The sequence below is a fragment of the Carassius gibelio genome, chromosome A9 (assembly GCF_023724105.1).
Source record: "Carassius gibelio isolate Cgi1373 ecotype wild population from Czech Republic chromosome A9, carGib1.2-hapl.c, whole genome shotgun sequence".
Taxonomy (NCBI): Eukaryota; Metazoa; Chordata; class Actinopteri; order Cypriniformes; family Cyprinidae; genus Carassius; species Carassius gibelio.
This window is the reverse complement of record NC_068379.1, coordinates 16,402,592-16,423,668: the sequence shown is the minus strand read 5'-3', so window position 1 is coordinate 16,423,668 and position 21,077 is coordinate 16,402,592. Positions and strand designations below refer to the sequence as shown.

The 21,077-nt window shown below is 37.2% G+C and overlaps 2 protein-coding genes across 22 annotated transcripts in view; one reads left to right on the top strand and one right to left on the bottom strand.

The window, feature by feature from the left end:
* LOC128019796 (leucine-rich repeat flightless-interacting protein 2) overlaps positions 1-13,056 on the bottom strand; it is a 40,825-nt gene extending 27,769 nt beyond the window's left edge. For 10 of the 21 annotated variants that reach the window (XM_052606019.1, XM_052606026.1, XM_052606021.1 and 7 more), the window contains exons 1-2: positions 12,707-13,033; positions 2,061-2,147 (exon numbers count right to left, since the gene is read on the bottom strand). In XM_052606019.1, coding sequence (XP_052461979.1) covers positions 2,061-2,147; positions 12,707-12,796 — 177 coding nt within the window. In that variant the 5' untranslated portion in view covers positions 12,797-13,033. Of the gene's footprint in view, positions 1-2,060; positions 2,148-12,706 lie in introns of all 21 variants that reach the window. The other 11 variants (XM_052606028.1, XM_052606031.1, XM_052606034.1 and 8 more) reach the window with 6 other exon arrangements.
* A 743-nt stretch (positions 13,057-13,799) lies between these two features.
* LOC128019799 (ribosyldihydronicotinamide dehydrogenase [quinone]) lies at positions 13,800-15,293 on the top strand. Its single transcript, XM_052606047.1, has 6 exons — positions 13,800-13,850; positions 13,927-14,094; positions 14,185-14,315; positions 14,393-14,506; positions 14,616-14,717; positions 14,896-15,293. The coding sequence occupies exons 1-6, from the start codon at positions 13,847-13,849 to the stop codon at positions 15,193-15,195; spliced, it is 819 nt and encodes a 272-aa protein (XP_052462007.1). The 5' UTR covers positions 13,800-13,846; the 3' UTR covers positions 15,196-15,293.
* The last annotated feature ends 5,784 nt before the right edge of the window (positions 15,294-21,077 follow it).

Genomic DNA, 21,077 nt, shown 5'->3' with positions numbered 1-21,077 from the left:
CCCATTGATCATTTCCCAAGCCCCTCTATGCACTAATCGCTTGCAAGCCATCCTGATAGTCTCAAAAAGTCCCCATCTACCTCAGGACTGAGGGAGACAGAGACTTTCTATGCCTCCAAAGACATATAGTCTTGTCTTAAAATCCAAACCACGTAGCCTGTGTGCACTAGTTCAGCTTCACAAAATCCGGATTAAACTGTTTTACGTCCCAGCATGTTCAATCTTAAGTCATTGTGTTTGTGATCAGCGTAATGATCACAGCCAGATTGTGAGAACTGAATGGGAACTGAATCTGTTAACCCGCTGCAGGTACGACTGAAAGCTTATAATCTACTTTAAGACTTGGCTGGAGTTTTAAAGCCACAAAACACACACCCTTAACATTCTCACACACCTCCTGTTCAGACCGGGCTTTCCTCTGAATGTTAACTAATCTGTCAAGTGTGACCTGAGTGTTTATCTTTACATATCTCTTTTTCGCTTCTAAGCTCAGTGTGGGTTTCTGGTTTTCCATTGACATCCGACAGACCCAAAGCAACTTCATTTATATGCACTTAACCAAGTGTACTTAAATATTTTGTCCTTAAAAATCCATGCTACTGAACCATGCCATTCTTGTCCCATTTACAGTGTGAAGTCAACTGTAGCAAACCAGCATCAACAGTCACAGTGCATTAACACTAATGACCCAGAATTAGCCATGCGCATATCCATGAGTTTGAACTAAATGTTACCATTTCTTTAAATCCAGAGTTCTTAACTATGAGGAATGTTCAGGCAACATACAATTATAGAACCTAAATCCTGACAAAAGAAATGAATAACTCAACATCTATAAAGTCTTTAAAGACTTACAGTAAGTGTAATGTAACCGAGAGTTGAGAATGACCTGTAATCTTGTGCCAAAATTAGGGGTAAAAGTACAAAACCTGCAGCAAATTAAAGTGAATGAGGGGGGCTACAATTAAAGTGAACGAAGTCTTAAACAACATTGGACCCCACTGACTTCAATTGTATTGGCAGTTAAAACTAGTTTTTCAAGATATCTTCTTTTGCGTCCTGAAAAAGAACAAAGGGTCATATGGATTTAAAATTTAAAAGACAATGTCAATTTTCTATGTAAACTGTAAGTGCTCATGATGTAACCTGTAATATTTCTGAGCATTAGCGGAGCAAATGCTTATGTTCAAATGGGCTCTTAGAAGGTCTTGACCCAGGGGGTGATTATTACCCGGCCAAGACATGCCCTTCTTAGCACAGGGCCCACAATCATGATGAAGATTAAACAAATTGAACATAATAGTCTGACAGTGTTGTGCAGGAGCAAGTCAACCAGATTCAGTTTTGAGAATAAAGAAGGCATTTAGTTTTGGCAGTTCAGTAGGAAAAAACCCTGAACATTTTAAATGCACAGAGGCCAAGACTGAATAAATATTATCAGTGACAACATTTTCTAAAATACCAATGCAATTTTAAAGTCCTACTGCTAAACACACTCTTTAACTGTGTTGGAGGTTCTCCTCCTGTGTTTCAACACATTTGTGAAATGCAGATTATTTACTTTGCGAGATGCTTTCAGCTGCCTAATGTATGACTCGTGTTAGTAAGTGTTGTGATTATGACACCAGTGAAAGGGGACATGTCCTCTATACGCACAGAATGAAGGTAAGCAGGCACGCACATGGGGATGGGATCTTTCCAGAAGTTAAACCTCTTTAAATCTCAATATTACAGCATGTTACTGGTGGGCATGTCAAAACATCTATGTACTGGAACAACACTGTCATGCTACAAACAAAATGCCTGCAAAGAATAATATATAAAGAAATCAACGTATAAATGATAAATAAATAAAATTTCTGCAAAGACTAGAAAGAAGCATTCAAAGGAATATTATATTATAGCATACAGAATATTATAGCAGACTTGAAAAGCCATAATGTAAAAGCTAATACAGAATCAAGACCAATATTACATTTTGGTAAATGAAAGCATTTAATAACCCTAAGACCTAAATTTTGACCTAAGTTTGAGCCCACAGTGGCTGTGTGTTTCTTCACCTCTTTCTGTTGTCTTTCCAGTTCTTTCATCCTGATCTCACGAGCTTCGGCGCGGGCCGCCCTCTTAGCTGCCAAACGGGCTTCAGCCTGCAGGGGGCAGGTGGGGAAACAGAGAAAGAGAGAGAGAGAGAGAGAGAGAAAGGTTGAGACATTAAACCATAAACATGATACCATGAACAATGTAGTATACACACACAAAAAAAAAAAAACATTTGGAGGAAGTTAAATCAACACACAAAAAACAACTTTTATTACATTTCTTGTAATCTAAATTCAACAGGAGGTTCAAAGGACATACATTTCCTATATTACATGATTACATGAACCCTGTTGTAAAGTTTTTATGCACTGTAACTGTATACTCCAACTGTAGACTGTTTACATAAGTATAAATGTGTATATTTGTGACTTTAGTTCTTCACACTTTGAAAGTCCTTTTAAGGAAGAGACTCCCTGTACGGGGGAGAGAGAGAGAGAGAGAAGAGAGAGAGCACATTTCCTTCCTGTAAATGACGCCACAAAATGTGCAACAACCAAAAAAGGGAGAGAAAGAAACCTCAACTCTAGTATTTCATCACAGACACTACCCTCCCATAGTGACGTCTGCAACAGAAATCTGCCCATTTCCCCCCCAATCCCGTAATACAAGTCCTCTTTACACCAGAGGCATGACTGTAACACACACATTCCTGAAGAATAAGTGATATTTATGTTATTACAGAAAAAAATAAGCGTCAAAATGTTGCAAAACTGTATTCCTGTGTTTGTTAGCTGATGGAGAAATCCATAATGCCGTGTTCCGGAGTAAATGTCACATCATATCTTAATGTCTCAGACTGAGGCCTTCCGTCCTGAACACACACAGTCACACAACTGTCCAAGGAAGCAGCTGTTCTCACCACAAAGGTCTTGTGGCCCTTTGCCAACAACGATGTTCAAGCAATAATTAGCCAAAATAAATATTTCCACAGCTTCAACCACACAACTTTTTTTTTTTAGGAGTGAAGGACAAGCTTCTACACATTCTTTCTAGCTCAATTTAATATACCCTTGCTAAATAAAAGTATTTATTTCATTCATTCATTCAAAAAGCTATATAACTGTAACATGTAACTGAAGCAATCACACTTGCAAAGATATTTTCCATGTTGGCAAATCACAGCACTACTCAAATGCTCTCAAAGCATTACTGTTGTAATGAAGGCAGCTAATTATATAGAAGAACTGCCAGGGAGAAGTTACTACAACGAACCCAACAATTAGGCAGCTGTCGAAACATGTTTGTGACAGGTTCTCACTAATGTCAGCATACATTTTCCACGAGCACAGCAATGCACCTATGTGCATACATGATATAAAATTACTACCCAACAGGGATTTGATTGTGCTGAAAATGCTAAAGAATATTTTGATTTAAAAAACAACAACAACAACAAAAAACACTTAAACTAAGTACCAAGAGTAACACAGGCTTCAGAAAACAGAAAACTTTCAGGAATAAATGCACTTTGCATGACTGTGTGACTAACAGGTTAACCAAACTATGCCTTTTTTGACCAAAGCAGGAAGTCAGAGGGCTGAGTCATTCACAATTGAGCCTGCATCACACCCTTCCTGCACTTTAGCAGAACAAACCACTGTACAAACACCCATCACTGCTCGGTCCTAATGTGGAGGGCATGTACATGCGCTCACAATATGATTTATATGAACCGAAAATAATCATTCATATTACTGAACCAAACTTTTTGTTGTATATGTCAGTCATTTACAGTTCTTACAATATACCTAAAAAAAAAATAAAAGATAAAAATACATAAAATGTACATAGGCACCTAAAAGAAGCTAGTTAGCATCCTTAAAGAAAACATTCACTTCTTCATCCTCTCTGAACTAAAACAAGCTCTTTTATCATAAGCTATTAAGGGCTACCTTCTTGCAATTATCAAAGTAGACCATGATGTCTGTCACAGTGAGCATATTATAGCCTGGGTCGTCTGCATTCCCCCCCATCATGACCATTTACACACTCCTGTCGCAGAAGAAAAAAACAAACTGGCCTATTTCACACACCTCTCTTCTCTCACTCGCTCCTCAACAGCTATTTTTAATGACCCAAATGGAGCAGGCTCTCTATCAATAAACCCAAAATGCTCTAATTTAATGAAAGTTCTGTGACACGGATGTTCTCAAAGGGAATGAAGAGCTAGTTCCACTGCTGTCTGGAAGTGATCTTTTTTGGAACATAAATACATTGTTTAATTGCTCTAATTGGCCAAAGTACAGTTCATTGCTTCACAACATTATTGTCAGTAGTTACCAAATTGAGACTTAAATGACTGAAAGTTCCCATTTCAAGGTGTACTTTTTATGTAGTACAGCCTCATCTTGGATGTACACAATCTGTTGTGTCACAAGGTATGCCCCTCACAAATGAGGCTCCTAAGAGTTTAAAGAATCTGTGTTCACTTCAGTTCTCTCTTCACAGCAGTTCAGTCAGTCATGAATTACTTTGATGTTAGTTTGTTTGAACTCAGAGGGAGTGTCAGCAACTTTAAAAAAGTTAACAGCTTAAGTCATTTGTGGATTAATGCATATTGGAGATGCGAACCGTTTGAAACGACTCAGTTCGATTTGGTGAACTGGTTCAAGAAGATCCGGTTACATCGAATGATTCGTTCGCGAACCGGATATCACTAAACTGTTGTGTTTTGAACTCTCTCACAACAGACACGGAAGAGAAGACAATGATGAATAAAGTCGTAGGTTTTGCTATTTTTGGACCAAAATGTATTTTCGATGCTTCAAAAAATTTGAGTTATTAACAACATAATTTTGATTATTGGGTGCACTAACCCTTTAAGGTATTGTTGGTCATTCAGGGTTTCTGTATAAAAAAAAAAAGAAAAAAAAAAAGGAATGCATCATAATAATTATTAAAAGATAATACTAAAACTAATTCTACTACAATACTAACAATATACAATGCACTACGGATTGATGAGTTTGGTGGGTTCATGAATATTAATCACGTCGTCTGTGTTCGGTCGAACTTATTTGCTTAAATCAAAACAGGGATGGTAATAGATCAGTGCCAGCCAATGAAATTGCCATTTGCAATTGATTCAGCGTGGTAAGACGTGCGAGAAACAGCGCTATCAGCAAAGCAACGGTGAGTCATGCGCCTTCACAAAGAGTTTACAGTTCGGCAAATACAGGTGTACTGTGTGTCCATTGAGATGAATTGAAAAGTACAGATCGCTTGATGGAGAGAGAAGCGCTCAGTCAGTGTTCAGCGAGTGAAAATGTGCTAATCTTATAATAGCCTTGAACAAACACACTGGCGAGACAAATATAAGAATTTATTAGCCAATGGCTAACAATAGACATCATTTAGTCGCATAGAGTAAAATTTAGTCGCATATGCGACTGATTTACTTGCAATGTAGAGGGTTGGGTTTACTAAAACTCCTTGTTTGGTGTCTTTTAAGGAAGACATGAAGGACAAGCTTGTCATTCAGGAGCCTCTGGGAGTTTGATGAATGCCAAAACAAGTTAAGCCCCAGAGTTATTTTCTGTTGACATAAATACCACAGAAGATGCCAAGCTGGCCAAATCTCTCCCTCTCTCCCACGGCCTTAGTACCAGTATGCCAGGCAGAGCGGGTACATGCCAATCATCTGGACTGCTAACAGACTAGCTGTGACAGAAAATGATGGGAACAAATGGAAGATATGCAACACAAATGACTGCAAGACCGCAACTTCTCCCTTTTCAATCTGTTTTTGGACAGTACTCAGGAAGCAAAATGTGAAAAAAATGCTGACATCTAAAAAATAGACATTATTAACTCCAGAACTATGACGTATATAAACCAAAAAGGCCAGTTTAATTCCTCTAAACATGGAAAGCTTGGTATTAAAAAATGTGTATCTGTGTACAGTGGATTAACGGTCTTTAGTACGAGACATAAACAGTCTTTCTCACTTGAGTACTAACGTAAGAGCCAGAGACTGGTACATATGAGATCACAGATGACGTCTGCCCATATTAACACCTACATAAATCATGCCAGCCTTCCATCCATGACAAACATAATCCAAACAATGTCTGATCTGTTTGTGGTGGGTGCATATTTTAGCATGTGGCCAAATTTAATATCAAAACGAGCTTGCCATGTAGGGCTAAAATAATTTAGGAACATAAATTTGGCTCATTCCGAGGATGGAGGAAATTATGACAAAAAAAAAGGGAGGGAAAGAAAAGAAGGAAAATAGATGGTAAGATTAAGGGAGTAGAAACATCAAAATATTATCTAATGCATTCTGAAAAAATACTTTTTTAATATAATTTTTTGTAGCTGTTGTTGAACTATCCCTTTAAATACTTGAATATACCAGTTTGCTGTGCAGAGGTAACTATAAGTAAGCTATTCATCTTGACTATTCAAAGAGAGCAAACACAGTGGTTCTGTGGTGCTCTCAAAACATCAGTTCTTCATTTGAGCAGATCGACATGTCCTGTTCCGTCTCAACCAATCATTTAACTCATTATTTTGGCAATCCCTTTAGATGCCACTATGGTCTCAGAAATGCCACACTTCACCCTTAAATCCTGAGAAACACGAGGCAGTGTGATGTTTTGATAGATGCCAGTCGGCCCGTCTCAGATGACACGGAAAGAGAAGGCCTGGTGTGCTTGGCCAACACAGAACACTTGCTTCACTGACCACAGAGTTACAGAAGAGCAAGAACAAACCTGTCAGAGAATCTCCAGCTGGTTGAAAAGAGGGAATAAGAGAGAGCAGCAAGATGGTGATGAGTCGAAGGTGAACTAGCATCTTAGTTACTGGTTTCTAAAAACAATCAGTGTGTTCTCCATTTTAAGGTCTAAAATGCCCATTGAGAATAGGTGATAATGTTGTAGATTCCTTATGAGATATTAAAAGTATGACTCAAGAGACCAGAGCTTAAAAAAAAAAATACATTTATGTGATATTTTACATTCACATAAAAATACTTGGACAGAAACAAAGACAGTTAAACCAAGTTTTTTTTTTTTATATATTCTAAGTTCTCAAAAGAAATTCTCAAAATTTCAAATAACAATAGCATTTCTATTTTAGCCTCGTATATGACCCATGTAAGAGAGGTTTTGACAATCTCCGTTAAATGAGATGGGAAGGTCAGCTGGAGTCAGTTCAGTGTGAAAACAGAAGATTAATTGTATTACTTCATACAGAGGAATGAGCAGTGTCCTTGCAACTTTACAGAATTTTTACACATTAAACCGATTCACACCTACATTTGTCAAATAAGCAAACAACTTGCACCAAGTGGCTAAACGGAGACCAAAGCCTGTGTTTGTCTGAATGTGCATTCCTTTCACTTTAGCACACAACCTTATCTGAACAGAATCCACAATATGACCTTGTACACCAAGTTAATCAGTCATGAAAAAGGGACAAATTTCTTCCTGTGTGTATTTCATGCAACTTAATGGAACACAGGTTTAACATAAAAAAAGGATTTATGCACATATTAAGATTTATGTATTTTAACTACATTCAAAATTTCCATACATTTGGACTAAGTAAATTTTATGTAACATATATCTGTCAGTCATACATATGAAAAAATAATGATATTTCTGTAATAAACTGAATGTGTTTTAAATATAAAATAACCAGGTTTACATATTTATCAATGGATCTCATATTCTAGTGAATGTTGCAGCTATCCATATATAAGCCATGTTCATTGTTTGTAGCTGATTATATTCACATTGATGTTAATTCTAAACAATCAAATTGTTTAGAATTAACATCAATGTGAATATAATCAGCTTTTTTTGTTTGCTTTATAAATGCAAACCAAACAGATGAATACACTTAAACCTAATGCAACTATACCACAGCTTTTTGAGTGTAGAACTGAGGAACATAGTTGAACTTGTCACAAGAACAAATATTAATGTTACACAATGCCAAGACTAGTAAACAAGCTAGAGCAGAGCTGAAATGCAGAAAATTTAAACAGCATTACAGGAGTTATGCCTACGCAGAGACCACTGGCACCATGATCTACTTAGCCTTACAATGGTTTTGGGAAGCACAGTCCTGGTTTCTGACATTTGATATCAACAGAAAGTGTAAAACAGACTATGACAATATTTTTGTCATAAAAACACATGACTAAATATAAAGCAGTTATCACAATATCATGGCTTAAGGCTTATTACACAAACATCCTGACCAATCAGCATCAAGAGCACTAGAATTTTGGACTCTGTCTGCATTATTCCTTTATACGGGAAGCGTCCCAACAGCAGAGAATAAACAGGAAAGCAACTGTGATAACAATCTTCATGGGCCCATTGGTGACATCAGAAAAAGTAGGAAACCCCTTTCTGAATCCTTGTCTTTCTATGGAGAGGTTCGATTCTTGGTGAAAGATGTCAGTATGCGAAAAAGGTCTCTGACTTAAGCGTGCTGGAGCTTGCGACGCAGTGTCTTGCTTTAACATGCATCAACAGCTCTGCAACAAGGCCCTTGATGAAAAGGAGCAGGAATAGGGCATTGTTGAATACAGTCAGTGCAAGTTTACCTCGAGTTGCTGAGAGAGGCAGATAACTGTTATGACTGTCATGGACCAGTGATAAGCAGGTGTTAATGTGTCATTGTGCTGCTGTGCTCTGTATTCATAAAACCATTTATGTGTAAGCACACACGATCATATACTTTGATATCAGGACTCTTCTACTGAATGCTGAAATATAAAATCAATGCTGATGACAATGAGTTTACATCTAGCAGTCAGACAGCTCTCATCCCCAAACCCTGAGCCCTGATTAATCGACTAAACACCCTTCAGTCTGGATCTGACTCTAACCTGGCTTCCTAATCTGCTTTTATCCATCTCAGTCATTGAATGACACTGTAAACAGCACCAGCGAATTTAGCGGAGATTGCTAATAGCATCCAGTGGAGATGTTTTAAGACATAATGTTTTGAAATATTGAGACTGTTAGCAATGACTGTTACCAAGGCTGCACCTATTTGATAAGAAAATACAGTATAACAGTAATATTGTGAAATATTTTTATCATTTTAAAGATCTGATTTCGATTTGAATATATTTTACAATGTAATCTATTCAGTAAAGCTGAATTTTCAGCAGCCATTACTCCAGTCTTTAGTGTCACGTGATCCTTCAGAAAGCATTCTAATATGATTTCATTTATGGTACATATATCTGCTCTATATTTTTTATATAATAAGAAGGAGAACACTAGTTCAGCCTGGCATAATGACACTCTATCAACGGCTTGACCTATACATACTACTTCCTGCTAATTATAACTCTCACATTATGAAAGCTCTCTTAATGTGATTTAGACCATTTAAAACAAGTTACTAGTCCACTCTGAATCACATTATTATTATTATTACAAATCAGTAAGCAGGTAAGAAATGCAAAATGGGTCACAAACAGAGCGCGTTTCTTATTGGCTAGCTTTCTGGATAAAATAATCGAAAAGCATAGGGTGCACTATTGGCTCATTATTTTAATTATTTATCACTTTTGTGCTGTTTACAGAGAACAGGCGTTTCACAGAGAAGAGTGTGACTTCTCAGGAAACCCATTTGTTTGAGTGACATCTGTCAGGGACATGCATGGTTTTGAGGAGAAAAAAAAATGGCAGAGTTTTTCATGTTTTGAAAGGAGTCTCTTGTGCTCACTAAAGCAGCGTTTATTTAACCAAAAGTATTGTAACCAGACAGAAATATTGCATTATAAGTCTAAAAATAGAAACGTACTATTTTTGTATATTTAAAAATGTTATAAAACAAATATTGCTGTGTTGTCAAAGTTGAATGTTCAGCAGTCATTACTCAAATAATTCAGATATGCCGATTTGGGGTTTAAAAACATTTTGAAAACAATTGTTCTGCAAAATATTTCATGGAAACCATTTTTTAAGGACTTATGAATGGAACATTAAAGGGGTAATATGACGTCACTAAAAAGAACATTACAGTATGTTGTATATTTGGTGTAATGAAAAGTGTTTATGTGGTTTAAGGTTCAAAACACACATTGTTTTCTACTTACTGTACATTATGGTTTCTCTTCCGCCCCGCCTTCTGAAACATGTCGATTTTTACAAAGATAATCGTTCTGAAAAGCGAGATGTGCTGTGATTGGTCAGCTATCCAATGCATTGTTATTGGCCGAATGCCTCAAGCATGTGATGGAAATGTTATGCCCCTTACCATATTGTGATGCCCGTGTGTCCCAGCACAATGAGACGAAACCAATAAAAACCATTACAAATGAGGAATTTGCTGCATCTTATGGGGACATAATTACTGATTATAATGACTTATACTGTCTTTTTACGTATTGCATTGCATATCGTGCTGTGTATACATAAAACCATGTCTGCATTGGTGATCAGAAAAACAACAAGCAAGCACTACTCTACACTGATCGAAACTCGCGTTTGAATCATCAGTGGCAAATACTTTAGATATAAAAATCGACTTTTAACTTCCATAAAGAATATCTCTTTGGATTTGAGACTTTAGTCTTTGCAGCTTTACAGATCTTCTTTATGCACCAAGAGCTTGTAACAGAAAAGACATTTACAATGTTACAAAAGTTTTCTATTTCGTGATTATTCTGTTTTTTTAAGATTACATATCATAGATCAACAATAATTATCATAGACATTTTGGGGAACACTGGGGAATGTAGTAATGAACTAAAGACACACAGCTGAAAACAAACTATTTGTCATCATTTTGTCTTAACAGATAACACAACTTGCATCTGTGTCAGTAGAAAGATAAATAGGACACTGGATCAAAGTGTTGAGCAGCCATTGTTGAAATTGTTTTTCAGGGAATCCTCCACTGACTCATGTTCTATTATGGCCCATCTCACACTTTAATGCTTAGCTATATAAGATAGCACCAGAAAAGCACAGCCACTGAGGATTGCTGATGCAGATATTATCAGCATGTGTTCCTTTTCACTGCATCCAGTATCAGATGCCGGTTTCCTACTCCTGCTCATTGTAATGGCCCCCCGAAACTTCATGTCTGGTCTTGAACTGCACTAACAGCTGGTCTCTGTGGGCCTTCTATTTTTAAAGCACTTATTACAAAATCAAAGAACACACTAGGACCCACATACCAGCTTGTCAGAGATCAAGCAAGTGTGGAACAGCAGACTATCAGAAAAAAGAAATGCAGGTACCGGGTGAGTAAAGGTGGCACAAAGGAACACAGGGAGTAAGTACTGAAACAGCTATTTAAAAGAAGATAAAGTGGCTTTGTGAAAGAAAAAAAAGCTATAAACCCTATATGCATTCAAAACTTTACGGCTGCCTTGAAAATGTCAAACTTTCAGTAATAAAAGGGTTAAAACCACAGAATCGTGTCACGTCTAACTGAAACCAAACCTGCTGAGAGAGAAGCTCTAATAAGACCTTGCTGTTTATATTTGCAAAAGCTCTGTTGCAAAGCCACATGGGAGTACGCAAAAAAAAATAATCATTTCCATTTCAAGAGAAACAGGTTGGATCAGAAAAAAAACCTTTAGCATTCATGCTGAAATTGTGAAACTGAATTTTGCCTCCTGATTGATTGTACATTTGATAACATGGGTGCGTTTCACCAGAATCTCTCTTCATCCATGTGCTCACTTACAAGAGGTCGACTCTATGTGCTACAGAAAACAAACTGCCCACTTACAAAAGAGCATCCTCTGCCACTTGGGCTGTTTATTAAACAGTTTAGTTCATGGATTATGCATTCACATACCAAGTGTTTAATACTGCAATTCAGAAATTCCCATAAAATCACTGCCTTCAATAAATTAAATGAATGATGTAAACGCAGAGACAGTTTTATGTGTACACACAAACATATCATGCTTCTCTGGCTGTACAGTATTTCACACTCTAAACTGAGGGCAGTTCATGAGAAGGCCTCTCTCCTGCCAACCACTGAGCATGTGTCAAACAGAGACACACTTACTATTAATAGAATGAAACATGCTGCAAATACAGTTTAACTGTCTGTGAAAACGTGCACTTTACATACAGCCCTGACTTTTCACTTTAGGTGTGCAATGAAGAAACAACATATACATCTGTTGAAAATCTGACTGGGTCAAAATCACTTCCTATAGCAGTCAAGTTTTTCTCTACCATGAACCCAGCACCTGTTCTAGCACATCAAACCCTGCTTATGTTGCAGACTGGTGGCACTTTCAAATACATTAGCCTACTGCCATGCTACATTAAAATAACACATTTTAACAACACAGCTCAGTAACTTGTAGTTAGGTTCTTAAAACAGGAAGCATGACTAGGAGAGGAAATGATCTACAGCTTGTAAGTAACATATAAATATAGGCAATACAGGGCCAGATGAGGGCAAAACTGGGACTTTACCTTAGTTAGCCTGTTGTAATGTTAATAAGATACTCGTGAAACTGTGTAAAGTTATTTGGTTTAATAAATTAACTCAGGAGGCATTACCACGTGATTGTCATATTGTTCCAGTCTAGAGTTTAAGCCTTAACATCTGCAACTAAGACCTTTGCATTAGTTTAACCCTTAAGAGATCAATTTACCTGTTGTGCGATTACACTGAGGGCATCTTCCTCAGCAGTCAACCCGTTTTTGCTGGAGGTTCTTTTACGTCCTGGCCCTTGAGACCCCATTTGTAACCTTTAATATCCTTCTGAGAAACACACGCTCCTATACGCGTGAGAAGCGATCCTCAAGAGAACTATTCCTTCAATAAAGGCATAAGAAAAAGAAAGCACGTTTCCGACTCCAACCAAAAAACAGCAACTCTACGTGGTGTCGCTCGCGACGCGGTTCATTGTGTTACATCCGTCTTTTTCTGTACTCTTCCTAGTGCTGTACTCAGAAGGACTGAAGAGTCACCGGTGCTGAGGGCGCAAACGCGTTATCATGACGCACGTGTCAGGAGCTGAGGAGCTGCCAAAATGACTGTAAATGATCTATTCTAGAGTTTGTTTGCTCAGAGTTTGGTTATTTAACAGTGTGGTTGTCAGGATGACGTCTGGGATAAAAGTTGTCTCGCTTTAGTTCACTATTGATGAGACAAAAGTTCGCTATTTTTAATCATGGGATTCTGGTGCTAAAAACTGAAACCATATCTTGCACTTCTTAAAGTCATACACATGTGCTTATGCGCACCTCGTAACAATAATAAACCTTTACACTTTACACAGATAAACTCGTGGAGGAAAATATAATAAACCAGACTACACTGGTCTATTATTCGGTCCTTTCCCGTTTAAATAACAAACTATGACGAGACAAAACAGCTGTTATTTTCTCAGCAGAAAATTGTAACCAGATACGCCATGATTAAAAGAAGAAAGAAAACTAATTAATAAAACAACACATTATATAACACATTTAGTTTTTTTTTTCAGCTTTAGCATATAGGCTATTTAGTTTTGTATGGGTTCAGTTGCTGGTGCATGTTGACATCTAGTGGTATAAAGAAACTTGCCAGTCATAATACGATGGAAGTTTATTACTTCAGTAAGAAAAATAAAACGTAAATTTTGCTCTAAAAAAATCCCGCTAATTGATTTTTTCCTCAAGTGTTTGTGGGGTGCCTGCCAGCAACTGATGAGTAAAATGAATCAGCTGTGCACGAGTGATTGTGACTTTAAAACTCACTCATCGGTTTATGTGTTCAGTAGATGCTTTGAGACCTGTGGGCGAAAAACATGAGTAAGCTACAGTTTCTTTTCCTCTCTGAACTTTTTATACGTTTTATTTAATCTCTTTGGTTAATATTCTTTTTCAGCTTCAAAGACTGTGTTGATCGTGTACGCGCACCAGAGCGCCGGATCTTTCAATGCGGCTGTTAAGGACGCTGCTGTGGACGAGCTGAAGAAACAGGGCTGCCGCGTGATTGTGTCTGACCTGTATGACATGAATTTCAAGACCACGGCAACAGAGGATGATATTACTGGTGTGGGAGGCACTGTTTCGTTGGTTTTATTCGTAAATAAGAACTAGTCCCTTGTCTCAATGGCAGGTATTCCACTAATTTGTTTCTCAGGAGCGGTGAAGAACCCAAATCATTTCTGTTATGGAAATGAGACCATGTTGGCCTGGCAGGAGGGGCGACTAGCTTCTGATATCGTAGACGAGCACAAGAAACTAAAAGAAGCAGATCTTGTTATTTTTCAGGTATGACGTCTCATTTTGGAAATTTGTGTGCGTCAATCCCCCCCCGCCCTTTTTGACAACTTGTCAATTTCTTGAAGTTTCCCATGTATTGGTTCTCTGTTCCTGCCATCATGAAAGGCTGGATGGACCGGGTTCTTACGCTTGGTTTTGCATACACCTTGGAAAAGTGCTACAGTGAGGGCATATTCAGGGTGAGGCCTTCCCATCATAAACATAAGCATTAATCAAAAGATTTTCAAATGTCTTTAATGAAATTAGTGGGCTGTTAATATTGGTATGATTTGATCCATTTCATGTCAGGATAAGAAAGCCATGTTGTCCTTCACCACTGGTTCCCATGAGACCATGTTCAGCTCCAATGGGATTAATGGAGACATGAATGTCACATTGTGGCCAATTCAAGTAAGAATATCCATTTTTATTTTCTTTCTTGGTCCCTAGCCCCTTCATCCCTTTGACACTCTCACTCTGTACGGTAAATTCTTTGAAGGGATTAGGGCATGGGCATGAACCCTGGAACGCAGCATTAATTGAGTGTACTAACCTGAGACTCCTGCACCAATGTTTTCTTTTTTTTTAGAATGGGGTCCTCAACTATTGTGGCTTCCAGGTCCTTGCTCCACAGATCTTCTGGGCACCCACACATCTCTCTCCTGAGGCTCGCGAAGGCCTGTTGGAAAGTTGGCGTACTCGTCTTCAAGGTCTCCTTAATGAGGCACCTCTCACATTCCCACCTGCAGACATCTTTGACAAGGGGAAAGGCTTTCAACTGAAGCCTGAAGTCCGGGAGAAGCAGGCTGATTCCCCTTTTGGTCTCACTGTGGGCCAACACTTGGAGAAACCGCTGCCACCCCAAAGTCAGATGAAAGCTGGGGTTTGAAATCTGGTGCAGTGTTGTCCCCATGTGGCCATGTCCTTGTTTAAGTCTCAAAGCTGAATTTTAGACCTGAATAAATTGTTCATGTTTTGAATGATTAATTTTTAGTCAATGTGTCTAACCCCACAATTTGCTGCTCCTCTATATCTTTAGAAAGTTAAAAGATCCATGCACCTAAAAAGGAAAGTTGCACTTGCTCCCCAACATGTTTCGAACCAATAAGACAGTTTAATCTTGGGGGGGGGGGGGGGGGTGGGCTCTTATTTTGAACGAAAACAAAGTTTAGATATTATAAAGGTTGTAAAGCCATTGTTCGACTAATCCACATGAATGGAGTAAAGAAATGCTATCTTTATATGAAGGGGGATTTTAAAAAGTTAGGCTTTTATACATCCGAACAGGCATACATGGAGCAAGTCACATATGGTAAACCTGAAAGCTTGTGTATAGGTGCTCAATAAATTGGAACGTTGTGGAAAAGTTCACTTATTTCAGTAACTCATTGTGTATTACATTCAGTGCACACAGACTGAAGTAGATTAAGTCTTTGGTTCTTTAAATTGTACTGATTTTGGTTCCCATTTAAGAAAATTCACAATCTCAACAAATTAGAATATGGTGACATGATAATCAACTCAAAACACCTGCAAAGGTTTCCTGTGCCTTCAAAATGGTCTCTCCGTTTGGTTCACTAGGCTACACAATCATGGGGAAGACTGCTGATCTGACAGCTGTCCAGAAGAAAATCATTGACACCCTTCAGGAGGGAAAGCCACAAACATTCATTGCCAAAGAAGCTGGCTGTTCACAGAGTGCTGTATCCAAGCATGTTAACAGAGAGTTGAGTGGAAGGAAAAAGGTGTGTAAGAAAAAGATGTACAACCAACTGAGAGAACCGCAGCCTTATGAGGATTGTCAAGCAAAATTGATTCAAGAATCTGAGTGAACTTAAGAAGGAATGGACTGAGGCTGGGGTCAAGGCATCAAGACCCACCACACACACATGTGTCAAGGAATTTGGCTGCAGTTGTTGTATTCCTCTTGTTAAGCCACTCCTGAACCACAGACAACATCAGAGGCATCTTACCTGGGCTAAGGAGAAGTAGAACTGGACTGTTGCTCAGTGGTCCAAAGTCCTCTTTCAGATGAGAGCAAGTTTTGTATTTCATTTAGAAATCAAGGTCCTAGAGTCTGGAGGAAGGGTAGAGAAGCTCATAGCCCAAGCTGCTTGAAGTCCAGTGTTTAGTTACCACAGTCTGTGATGATTTGGGGTGCAATGTCATCTGCTGGTGTTGGTCCATTGTGGTACCAAGAAATGTTAAGTTTTTGAAATATTAAAAAAATATATGAATTTGTGTTTTGAAGATTAACCAAACGTCTTATGGGTTATGAACAAAATGAGGGTGAGTACAGTTAGAATTTTTGGTGAACTATCTCTTAATACAATCCTTTAAGAGCGGGTTGGTTAGAAACCAAGAGAGAGGGTTATTTGGTGCTGCTTAGTCAAGGATTTCCCAATGTATTGTTTTGCTCCGCCAGTGGTCTCCACTAGGGGCTTTTATCCAAGCAATTCTAAGGCCCTAAATATCGAGAACAAATGCTATAACAAGCAGCACCTTAATATGCCACATTTATCCAAAAGGTATTTGTCCCAGCTGTGCACAGATTTTTCCATTTCCTGTGGAAATTCCTCAGAGGCATGTCCTTTTCTGCAGCAAAACTCTTCAGCAGATGTCTGCAGATAATGCTTTGAAATCCTGCTGCGTTTTTATGACGTATTAATCTAAAACAGATCCTAAATTATAATCAAAAATAATCTGGAAACTGTTAGCCAAGCAATCTCAGAAACTTTAAGTATATTATTTTTAATTATATTTAAGTATAAAATATACTTTAAGTATATTATTTTTCTTGCTTCCAGCTAGAGTGTGAAGAATAACCCATATGAAAAATGCATCTGATCAGACATTTAAACAAAATTTTATTAAAAATGCGAAATAGAGATGTTTTGTTTGAGATAGTAAAATACTAATAGCAGAATAATATGTGCAAGATGATAGAATCATGTAATATCATTGTAGCATATTACCAATGTATTTTTTATCATTGCATAGTGTGTTTGCTATTTCACATACTATTATTAAAAACAGTGTATGCTGTGCAGTAAGCAGTTGAGTATTCCTTTACAAACATTCCCTATTAAACAGAGAAACTGCTTAGGCCTGTATAGGGACCTCTTGTGGTGACATTGAGGCTATGTTAAAATATCCCAGGTTCAAGGTGTGGTTGCTTAGCATGGTCTAGTTAGCTGCAGTTTCAAAGCCAATACAAATCATAGTTTGATTGCTAAGGTTTATTTATTTATTTTTTATACTGAAGCTGAAAAAAAAAATTAAGCTAATTAAAAATATCTTGTAACAAAAGACTACTATAATATAGCAGAGATAGTTTTATAATAATACTGGCATTGTCTATTATGAATACTATTGACTCTGTGATGAATTGCTTTGTTCAACTTTTGTAGGCGCTTTGGATAAAAGTTTCTGCTAAATGAAGAAATGTAAATGCATAAACATAATCATCCACTTTAGGATCGAGTTTCAGTTTTGAGTAGATTATAAATCCGTGTCTGTCCAACACACATGCTGGAATGCATAGCTAAACTTTGATGGCTCTGTTGACATATGGTTTAAACAAATCATCTTCTGACCCTGTTCACAAGGTGGTATGTTTTAACCATATGTCAAATGACTATGTAAAAACTCATCCCAATAACATTAAACAAGAAATTAGGGGAATAAATTAAGTTTGGAAGAGACCTCTCACTAAGCAATGGTCGTGGACTTCAAAACAATTTTTTGCATGACAGAAAAACAGTTGACAAGTCAGTCAACACAGTTATATGGGATCTGCAAGGGAAACATTTGGTGGCAGTCTCCTGGGCATAGTGCGGTTTTTGCATTCACCACACCTTTCCTGATGTGCCAGACCATAACAGACACTCTCAGTACTCTAGCATGCAGACCACAAGCTTAAATGCTTGGACCTTTTCAGTAAGAACTGTGCAATACTAATAATAAATATTCCAAGTGACAGTTGAAGGTTTATAGTTAGTTATAATAAAGAACATATATCACAATGGTTTGCATGCATATCCTTAAATTAAGCCTTAAACTTAAATCCAACTAGATGCATCTGAATGTGAGGATTTTTTTGAGCTCTTCAACAAGATGTCAAGACTTTTTTTTTTTTCTTTTTTTTTTAAACCATGACATTTTATCATGAGACCAATAGAACTGAACTGAATGTCAAAATGTATCAGTTATTTGTTGTTTGACAATGGATAAATTACATCTTTGATTTAGAAGTAAAGCACATGATAGGATTGGTCCGGGTTTTTTTATTTTTTATTTATTTTTTATTTTTATGTTTGTTTTTTTTGCAGTGCACAAACCCATAAGGAATCACTTATATCATGTTTCCATGACTTAAACAAGGAGCCAATTAGAGCCTTCAAAGCGGCACACAGTATTCCAACATGTGCTTGCGGTTTATCAAAGGAGCTTCCTCACTAAAGAGACTGTCCTTCAAGGAAAAACGTGGAAGCTTGACATGATTTTGGGTTCTGTCCTCAGGGTTCTTAGATAAAGTCATTTAAATTCATGCACAGCCTTTCATTCAATAGATCCCAATGGTGATTTTTCACTTTTAGAAAATCAAGTGACAACAGCCATACCGAATTTGTAATTTGGATTACTCAAAGGGCAAAAGATGAGAAGATTTTTTGACAAATAATGGAAACATTTCTTTCTAAACAAAGAAGTGTTAGAGTTGTTTTATGAACTATTAAAGGGATTATTCATATAAAAATGACAATTATGTCATCATTTGCACACCCTCTTGTTCCAAACCTATATGACTTTTTATTTCTGTGGAACACAAAGAAGATATTTTGTGATTTTGTCCATATAATGAACGTCAATGGGAACCAAAATGTAAAATTGAATGTGGTCACAGCTGTCAACACAATAAGGGGGAGGTGTCATCTTTAAGTTTCAGAGTGCATTATATATTTAGTTGCATATATAATTACAATGCAATGCATATTAAGTCAGGACGAACAAAAATGGTCATTTTTAAATTTTAACACCAATGAGGATGGAGTTTCCAGAAATAGGACAGAATAGGAGTCACATAGATTCCCATCTCCAATTTTTCAAAACTGTATCATTGAGTTATCATGAGCTCCTGATGTCAGATGGAGCGTTGGCCATCCCCCACACTGCTTTCAGCCCTGCATGGCACTGAGGCTTGAAACTAGAACCACCTGGAACACGATGGCGTGGCCTGAAGTCTGTTTTCCTCACATGATGGCACTCACCACATGTGCATATTTCACAGCGTGCTTCTTTCTGGAGGCGAAAGATGTTTTTTGATGTATGCTCCATATGCGTGATCTAAGTTAATTTATGGAACAACAACTCAGCTGCTGTAGTGTGCTGAAATACAGGATGTTTGTCCTTTACTGAAAGAAGAAATGACGTTAATAAACACCATTTGTGCACAGGCAACACTAAATAGATTTAAGAAACTTGAAATTACTTTTTGTACACTACTACAGTTTAGGGTTGAGTTTAAAAGATGCTCATCATGGATGCATTTTTTTAAGATCAAAAGTTCAGTCATTTCAAAAAAAGAAAAAAGAAGTACAATGTAATGAATTGTTGTGATGGAAAGCTGAATTTTCAGAAAACAATACTCTTCCTCTTCACATGATCCTTCAGAAATCATTTTAATATGCTGATGAATATTTCAAAATAACAGCATTGATGTAAAATAGAAATCTTTAGAATAAAAAGTTAAAATGTCTTCACTGTCAGTTTTGGTCAGTTTAATGCATCCTGTGTTAATTATTTAGAAATTAATGTTTGCAGCCCCCCAATATTTGCACATGCAACACAATGCAAACACATTCTCTAGCATGTTTTTGGGGCTGTTCATCACTCTGATGAAGTGTGAGTTTAGTGCTTTTGAGAAAAGCAGTCTGCCTGTATAACCAGAAACCAGGACTTTGCTTTAGAAAATTGCTGCCATGGGAGCTACTATTGGTTACATTATATGACAGCTGTGCCACCAATTAGAGAAAGTGAGCTGTTGAATAACTGAACTGAAACTAGCCAGAGAGAAGCTGATAAATCAAACCATTGTAAATGTCTCCTTCTTTCAAAAAAGTAATATAAGTAATGGAATGATGTAACGAATAACTGGTTTAGGGTGTGGAAATCTCAAAGATCACCAGTTCATATTTCTACCAACACAGTGGAATTTAAATTGAGATTTTTTTGATATGAAACACTGAAAATCCCATGGAAAGTTAAATCATTAAATGAAGATTTAGCAATGCTGAATGTCTTAGAAATTTTAATTATATTTAATTTTAAAACAAAAGTACCATGACTTGCCACCCTGCTTATTGTTATAAAATTGTATCTTTAGGACTACTGCTGTGTAAGTTGTATAGAAAATTAATACATTTTTAATGTCTGTTGATGGTTACACCCATTAATCTGTTTTTTAATTTCCCCTGTTGTAGTCTCTGAAAAGTCTCAGACATATTAAAAGCCAAATTTTAAAAATATAATCCAATTTACCACATTCCTTACCAACTTATGAATGAATTATAATGTACTTAAAAAATAACATATTTAATAGCTTCTAGGAAACACATAATAGCTGTATAATAGTCATTACACTAAAAGAATAGATACTTTTTAATTTGGCAAAACATTATCAGAATCAGAATCAGAATCAGAAAGAGCTTTATTGCCAAGTATGCTTACGCATACAAGGAATTTGTTTTAGTGACATAAGCTTCCAGTACACAG